General features: G+C 29.3%; 1 protein-coding gene across 1 annotated transcript; it reads right to left on the minus strand.

Annotated features, from left to right (window-relative positions):
- Positions 1-1,565: 1,565 nt before the first annotated feature.
- LOC115233730 (odorant receptor 30a-like) lies at positions 1,566-5,833 on the minus strand. The gene is made up of 6 exons (XM_029804282.1): positions 4,560-5,833; positions 3,807-4,213; positions 2,370-2,469; positions 2,103-2,204; positions 1,862-2,020; positions 1,566-1,634 (listed from the first exon to the last, which is right to left on the minus strand). Exons 1-6 carry the CDS (start codon positions 4,851-4,853, stop codon positions 1,566-1,568), a joined length of 1,131 nt encoding a protein of 376 aa, XP_029660142.1. The 5' UTR covers positions 4,854-5,833.
- Between the last annotated feature and the right edge of the window lie 3,301 nt (positions 5,834-9,134).

Consider the following 9,134-nt stretch of genomic DNA (forward strand, 5'->3'; position numbering starts at 1 on the left):
TATCCAGGCACTTAACACGCATCTAATATTTTCCAATATAATACTCCCACGCGACGTAACATATGCACATCCCTTAGGGTGAACTTAATTCGTCAGTGTCGATGGCAGACGAGCGTTTCATATCGAATCATCGCGTTTCCATGCTGCGCCACAAAAGTTTACGCCACTCATGGTAATCGCATGCTATTTGTTCACGAATGGACATGGCGTGTTATAAGAGGAAGTTGTCTTTATTCTCTCTATGTGATTCTTTTATTAATTTCATTTGGTATTTTATTATCTAATTGCAAAAAATTACCATCCTAATAATAATTATGAAAAAATTGTAGTCCTAAATCGAAGAGGGTGTGCGTCATGATGTAACGCACATATCAAGCGCACACGTCGATGTGATATAAATTAATTACCGGATTGTTCATGCTCGAGGGAGCAGACCCCGGCGGCCCCGAGTCAAACAATCACTTTGCGTGAAAGTATGAAAAAAATTCCGCGGCGGACGGTGTATGCTCGAGCGTGTCTTACGCTACGCGCGTACCCGGAATCTGATCGTAAGAGCTCTCGGAATATCGAGGCATCCGCAAAGATTGTTGTATCATAGACTCACCTATTTCAAATTCTAGCACGACGGCTTCTTACTAGTGTACAATTATTTTATATTGTTTTACTTTACTATAATTATTTTGCTTAATTAGCAAAATGGAGTTGAACAGTCGACGGGAGAGTAAAAAGTTTCCACAATCTGTTTGTATAATATTATATGATAGCCGAATATTTTTTGTTCATTAGGAATCGTCTGTTCGATACCGGTTAATAATTTATTGCTTTCAATATACTAGTATTTCACGCGCGTAATTGATAGTCCTTATACGGGACGCAGATTATTGATATCTTTCAGTATACTTATTAATTGCAGTTCGATCAGTATATCATGTGTTTAATATTATCTGCTATTTCTCTAAGCGCGTCTGCAGATATATGTATTGTAAATACGTATATGTGAGAAGAAAACAATTTTCCGTTTATCATGAAAATATCTACATAAACGTTAAATGTTGCATTGCATTCGTTCTACATGCTTGTTCGAATATTTTTAAGTTTGATATTTTATGCAAATTTATTTGATTCATCAATTACGCCTCTCAAGCATCAAGAGCAGTTTATCAACTTTTTAAAATAAAATCTATATTGTATCTGCTCGTGCTCGGAGCTCTTGCAAAGCGAATAGAATATATATTTTATACTAAAAATCTGTAACTTGGAAAGGTAGAGTATTATGCTTTTTTGGATAATATTATATATATATATATATATATATATATATATATATATATATATATAATACTCTACCTTTCCAAGTTACAGATTTTTAGTATAAAATATATATTCTATTCGCTTTGCAAGAGCTCCGAGCACGAGCAGATACAATATAGATTTTATTTTAAAAAGTTGATAATATATATATATATATATACATACTTATAAAATATTGTGCATTATATACATACTTATAAAATACAAAAATGCTAGAAAGATAAATATATTTTCCCATGTGTTTCCAAACATTTTTAATTTATGATATTTTCATTGACCATTATACGTACTGCAGTAAAGTAAGAACAGGATGTATATAAAAACTGCAATGAAAATTTTTTTATTATTTTTAGCTATAATTATAATTAGATAATTTTTTTTTCTTTTTATATAATAAAATGCAAAAATTTTATTAGTGAAACTGTAGATATATACATATATATATAATATGCTCATAAAAGATTAGAGTACCAGATTAATAAAGCGTATTAGGGAAACTAAGGCAAAACTTCAATAAAAAACATAAAAACATGCAATGTATGATCTTTACCCTTGCGTAATAACGTAATGACAAAGCTGGAAGAATGCCATTAATCCGAACAACTTCAGGTTTCTGTGACCTGAAAATAATTTGATGGATCTTTTTTTGCATGCTTACACTTCCTTGATACCATTTCGACTCATATGCTCCAAGGCAAATTTTGCTACTCTATAAGGAGAAGTAAATTATTATCGCAGTTCTTGTCTAAAACAAATTTTAATTGATCCAATTTTTAATCAAATAACATTACCATATGCATTAAATGATCAGCTGGAAAAGCGCAGATAAAGAGTTCCAAGCTGGCACTAAATACTACGATGGAATATTGGATCTTGACCATTATTGGTTGCTCCTATTTATTAAAAATAAGTCCCACACACACATCTTTTCTTGGAATTCAATATAATATGAATATTTAAAGATATTTTTATAGTTAATCAGAAGATCTGATGTTTTTTCGTCACAACTGATTATCCATACACACATACACAAATAAAATAACTCACGTGATGCTTACAGTGACCATATTTAAACTTCCAAAAACAACACCCATAGCTGTCGTTGCTATCGTAGTCAAAATCAAAGGCCTCACAACGGTAATCATTTTGCTAGTGTACCTGAAAAATGCGGATATTTAATTAAAAAGTAGTATTTAGCATGGAGTAAAAGCTATTCCTCTATTTTGTTTTTTGTTTATTTTCCTCGTTGTTCTGAATTAATTGTCATTTTTTAATCCAAAAAAATTTTTTTTACGTTTTCTATTTTATATTTATGGTGTGAGCATCTACTTATGTTTAAAATAAGAAAGAATATACATTTCATACTGCGCATGTACAAGAATAGAGGGGAAATGGTAGTGAAGAGAGATTTTAGAGTAGGGGAAGTTTGATCCTGGCGATTTTAGAATAGAGGAGTTCTATTTTATAATATTACAATTATAGAAGTCATGCTAAATAAACGCGTTTTAGTAATAATTTAAGTTTAATTTTATTTAAAATAAAATATAGCTACAATACTTTTTTATTTCTACATTTCAGATTATTTTACATATTTTATCAATTTGCATAGAAAAGACTCAGATTGATAATAATTCACGTTCATAAAAACATTAATAAGAGTCAAAGACGCAGTAAAAGTGCGCAGTTAAATTAAGTGTTTCAGGGATCAATTTGAGACTTTCCTATTTAATGTAAACATTTCTGGTTTATTAATTAGACTTCGAAAAATGTTACGTCTAATTTCAAATATTTTGTAAATATCTTTAAGCAATTTTTCGCATAAAAATTTAATTTATTATTATAAACAACTATATTTGAATCTTTATTTTTGTTGAATTTATGCTGGTTGAAAGAAGATGTTATAACAATATCTACAAAAAAAACGCTTCAACTAATATATTTATATGTATATAGTGTTGACGAGGATTATTGTTTGAAATCTGAATGGTTCAGTAATAAGAACAGTTTTTCTTTCAAACAACAGAAAAGTCGGATATAATTCCCGTTTTAATTACTCACACCTAATATATTCCTTGCCTATATATCTCTTAGATTTTCGCATGAAACAATTGTTTGTAGATATTTAGAAAGAATTTCAAATTAGAGATTGACATTTGTTAAAACTCAGAGAATTGATCAAGAATGTGTTTATATTAAATAAAAAAGTTTCAAATTGATTTTTAAAACGCTTAATTAATTAGGCATCGTTAACCGCATTTTTATCTCTTATTAATCTTATATTATTCTGAACTATATAATTGTTTTATATCTATATACACATGTACATCTGCAAGACGTGTTTTTTAAAAACATCTTACAGTAATGCATAATGTATTATGTATTATGTATACGTTGTATACGCGCGTAAAATGCATTTATAAAGACACATTTATGACATACACACATTTATAAAGACTTGATAAATAATCAAGATTTAATGAATAATCACTTCTCACTTTAATATTTCATTGTGTAGCTTGATGCATGCATCGAGTTCGCACTCAGTTTTGACATTGCGGATTTTTTGGGCCAACAATTCTAATCTTGCCGCGGAATAGAATAAAAGAATCGCAATGCTGCAATCGATGCACATTCCGGCTGAGACTTGTAAGCCGACAAATGACTGATGTAAATAAATAATACTTTTTACCGGATGATGTGCCACGGAAAACGGATACTTTGCGTCAGTCGGAAACTGTTGCGGAAGAAACAATGGCCCGCAAATGACGCCAATGGCAGTCAGATAACACCATAAAATATAAGTACTGTATGTATACTTGTAATCGTCGACATAACGTTGCAAAATAATATTTGTTTTATCATCCGCCTGCTTGCAGAATGTTTCCATGTCATGATAAAGCATCTGAAAATATATGTATTATAAATAGTTTGTAAATATTATTATAAAATGTGATTTTTCAACGTGTTAGAATATTCTGAACACATTGGCATTGAAAACTGAAAAAAAATTTTTTTCACGAAAACAAAGTGTTCTCTATGAGGAAGTGAAAATTATTATTATAATTCTCATATTACAGTCTGGTTTGCAAGATTATTCTTACATTATGCATACATCACTATTTGTGTAATTATAAATAATTTGTATGTAAAAACTATATATTAATTCTTTTGAGCATGCAAATATATTAAATTTTATCTCTCACAATCAATAAAAGATTCATCAAATCTAATATATGTATAATACATACTTGAAAGGAAGTATACTGTATATGACACAACATCATTTTAATCGTCACTTGAACTACTGCACAAGAGAGACAAACCGACTTTGCTAAAATCACGGGATCATCACGATACTCATAAACTGAGCTTAACAGCGGAAGTAACAATAAGATACCGCAGAAGTAACACATATACCAGCAAGCTTTGAAAAGGATAACGTTAGATTTCGTTAATTTTGGTGACGGTGGCCAGGCGCACGTCAATACTACGCTGATCTTCATGAAGAGTATAGCTCTGACTGGCGTGATCTTCAATGTCATAGCGATGATGGTTGTTGTATATACGTTGCAAACACGTTATTAGCACGGAGAACACGTTGGCTATATGTGATAAATTCTCCTTGCACACTCGTATGCCAATGAATTCCCTTCGCTGTAACATTTTGCGTTTGCGCGTTGTAAGGGCAAAGAGGAGAGTTCAACGAGAATTATTCACAAGGTAAGTTACAGGTGGATCCACATAAATGATGATTGTACTAAAGGTTTCATAGCATCTTATGGCTATTCCTATATTTGAATTATACGTTAATTATATTAATTATATTTATCAACGTAAAGTAAAATTTTACATAGAAGTGTCTTAGATATTTTTATTATTAAGAAATTCAAATATGATTATACATTACATTAGACGACGATTTTGAGACGCACTGTAACTTCGTGTACGAAGCTCGTTATGAATACTAGCCTGTTAATGAATAAAGTATTGCCTTAGGCACTTGCATAATCATACCCTTGGTTAGCACTGTATCTATGTGTAAGAATAATAACAAGTTACAACAAAGCAGTAATAGGATGATGTAATGTTTGAACTACCGTGAAACTCTCACAGTTAATTTATTAAATATTATGTACGGCGTTAACTGCTATTTGATTGTTAGAAGTATGTGTAGGAAGTGCTATATACCTTTCTGTTAAAGCAAATAGATTTCCTCCGACTTTGCCGTAGTGATATTAGATGGTAAACAAGCAAACATCTATTTAGTGCGTACTAATGTGAATGAACATTAAAATTATGTTTTTTGACATAATACTGAAACATTATGGTTTGTATTAATTAATATAAGACATCAAAATTTTTTTTATAGGATATTAGTTATTATTTATTAACTTGAATATGAATAATTTTGAATAACTTAAGTACCGCAAGTTTCTTACTTTAGTTTATATAAACGAGATTTTAAGCTTTATTTTTTACAAACGTAACTAGATGCATATGTTTTTGTAAATCATTAAATAAGTTGAATTTAATCAATGCGAACGAAGATGTTAATAACTCTAAAAGTGCCAAATTCATGATTCTCGAAATGTATTTATTAATTTTTGACGTAGCTGATTCATGCAGTTTCTTCTGATGTTTAACTTTTTATATGTATTATTAATAATATTTACAGAATCATCAAAAAAAGTTTTGCTTATACTTGTGTATAGATGTCAACGGTGAATTTAATCTTTAATTAATTTTAATTTTACGCAGTAAAAAACAATGCTGTTAAATAAGTTGAATCATATTGCTAAATAATGTAACTACATATCCAAAAATCATAAAAAATTGAAAAAAAATTATATAAGAAGCTAATATTTACATATATTTTAAACATAATTATTTAGTAATAATTAATAACAGTAGCAAATAATTAATAATATTTTAAAATAATTAAATTATATATCTCATTTTTAAAACGAGATTTTAAGCTTTATTTTTTACAAACGTAACTAGATGCATATGTTTTTGTAAATCATTAAATAAGTTGAATTTAATCAACGGTGAATTTAATCTTTAATTAATTTTAATTTTACGCAGTAAAAAACAATGCTGTTAAATAAATATCTATCAAATAGTAAAGTATATACAAAAATATTGTACAATTACAATTATACATACTAAACATTTTGAATCTTTAAGAAACTTATTACTATAACTCACAGTGGAGTAGAATGTATCGGCAAACGCTAAACTTTACTTATCCATAACTTACAATGTATCGTAGGATTTCACTCACTTGTGCGTAAAAAGATATTTATTCTTAGAAGATAGATGCAATTGCAACAACATTCAAAGCAAAAGATAAAAATATTTTTTTATGCAAAAATATATAGTAAACATTTTTTAAACTTTTGATAACTAATTCACTGTTGCGATTAAAAGACATCGGCAAATGCTGAAATTTATTTATCAATTACTTACGTAGATACGATGTGTGTTGTTAGAAACTAGCACTATTTGTGAGTATAAAGATATTTATTTAAGGGATATAAAAATATATATCTCTTAGATTATAAGATCATTATAAAGAACAACATTTGAATATCTAATACTAAAAAAATTTCTATTTATTTCTTAATTTGTAATGCTAATTATTTTATTAGTACTTTATATTTGGTTTACCAAATTATATATAAAGAAAAATATAAACAGTATGTTATACAGGGTGACCGCGGCAATGACCGCCCACTAAGTATATAGCGTTATTTCTTACCAATAACTGAGACGAAAAGTCCTGAGCCATTTTTTTTTATAACGCTTAATAAAGGAGTTATTATTAGGTAAAGACTGGCTAATCAGCGCCGACTTTTAGCCGGGCGCATGTCGGTGAGCCGCGCGCCTGGTAGTATGCGGCACACACTTCACGACACGTGGCTCACCGACGTGCGCCCGGCTAAAAGTCACCGCTGATTGGCCAAACTTTACTCAATAATAAGTCCTTTATTAAGCGTTATAAAAAAAAAATGGCTCAGGACTTTTCGTCTCAGTTATTGGTAAGAAATAACGCTATATACTTAGTGGGCGGTCATTGCCGCGGTCACCCATCTTATATTTTTTCTTTTATGTTTATAAAATCATACATATATATGTATGTTGCTAAGAAAATTCGATTATATAAATCATGCTTATTATTTTTTTAGAAAACTTACGACTTCCTTCAAATCATCTGCTGTCCATGCTGTGATAAACATTCGTTGTAATGCGCCTATAGGCATAGATAAATATTGAGGAACCAGAGCAAAAGAACGTAGCTGTTCCCAAAATTAAAGTTTCTAAAGTTATAAATTCTAATACTTATGCATCTACTTACATTTACATTATATCACAAGATGCTTACATATAATATGGGAAAACCACCACTGATTACAGTAAATGCCATCGTGAAATTAGTTTTAAAAAGAATATATTGAAGAGTACACTGTGTTTTTGAAGTAAATCTGCACATATAAAGAAATGTGCAAATTAAAAAATAAAGTCAACATATTATATATTATAAAAGTTAACAAAACTTATAAGAAGTAGTAGTGAGAAAAGGGAAACACATATTATAGCATAAAAAATGTATATTTACTCAAATATTAATATTTGAATAAAAAGTAAAATTATAAATAGAATAATTTAAAAAAAATTGCTTTTTATAAACTTTTATTTTTAAAAATTCTAAGACAGACTAAAAAGACTGAAGACTGAAGACGAAGTACTGATTTAAAAAAATTGTAAATGGCTATTTTTACTCATACTATATTATGGATTGATATATTAATTAAATTTCTGCAATTAGAGCGAAAATTGGTATGCTATTTTGTCATAATGTTCTGAAAGATCTAAAAGATATTTTATTTCTATCTTACTTTATTATTTCCTGATGTTTTCTGATAGACGATACGACATGATTTTCATCCGTAGCTTGTTCTATTTCAAAAGCCAATATTTTCAGTCTAGCTGCTGAATACAAAAAGAAAACAGCCATCATGATGTCCACATTAAGACAGAAAACAATGTGCGCAGTTACAAGTATATGCGTAACATAGAGAATAAACTTTCGTAACAGTGTTTCCATTGAAAACGGATACCATACATTCAAAGGAAACTCCTGAGGCATAAATAAAGGAGTACAAATGACAGTACCACCTGCCATACAGAAGGTTATTGCAACAATCGTTATAAATGTAGCATAACGATCTATGTACTTTTGCACAATAACTCTTTCGCGATCTTGGAATATTCTGGATATCTCCGAGGCATTGAGCGACGCATCAAGGAAATATTGCAGAAAAAGAAATGGGAGTTGGAGGCGGAACGATGTAATCAATAGCGCATTTATTATTTGTTGGCTAGTGTGTTTGATCTCTCGTAGTAATTACTAGTACCTATATACTTCCATGATCATGGAAAATAAAGTAAAAATACGTACGATATATGGCACGCATAAACCTCTTGATAATTGCAATAAGTATCTATATCATTATTGATCCGTTCTTTGCTTCTACTACTCTGTAATTTTTATAATTTTATAATACCACGCATAGATAGCTATTTTATTTATTTCGTTTAGTTAGAAACTTGAAACACTATTTAAGTATAGAATCATAAATAAAAAATTTCTCCGTATATTAACTTATTTTTTATGTACCAGCAATATTGAAAAATGTTGTAGGAAAAATGTTGAAGGAAAAAAGTTTAATGTTCTTATATTTCTCGCAGAACGTAGTGCTTCGATAATTTTTTTATTCATCAATTACTTTCATTGTTATAAAATAAGAAAAATTATTTTA

This window comes from Formica exsecta, unplaced genomic scaffold, assembly GCF_003651465.1.
Source record: "Formica exsecta isolate Colony F162 unplaced genomic scaffold, ASM365146v1 scaffold187, whole genome shotgun sequence".
Lineage (NCBI taxonomy): Eukaryota > Metazoa > Arthropoda > Insecta > Hymenoptera > Formicidae > Formica > Formica exsecta.

Bases quoted from the DNA above. Each gene is read 5' to 3' on its own strand.
- LOC115233730 (XM_029804282.1), bottom strand. From the start codon at position 4,853: ATGACATTGAAGATCACGCCAGTCAGAGCTATACTCTTCATGAAGATC. The intron at 2,021-2,102 runs GTAATGTTATTT...TTCTCCTTATAG, and splicing joins CTGATCATTTAATGCATATG to AGTAGCAAAATTTGCCTTGG. The intron at 1,635-1,861 runs GTAAAGATCATA...TTTTCATTGCAG, and splicing joins CATTACGTTATTACGCAAGG to TTTTTATATACATCCTGTTC.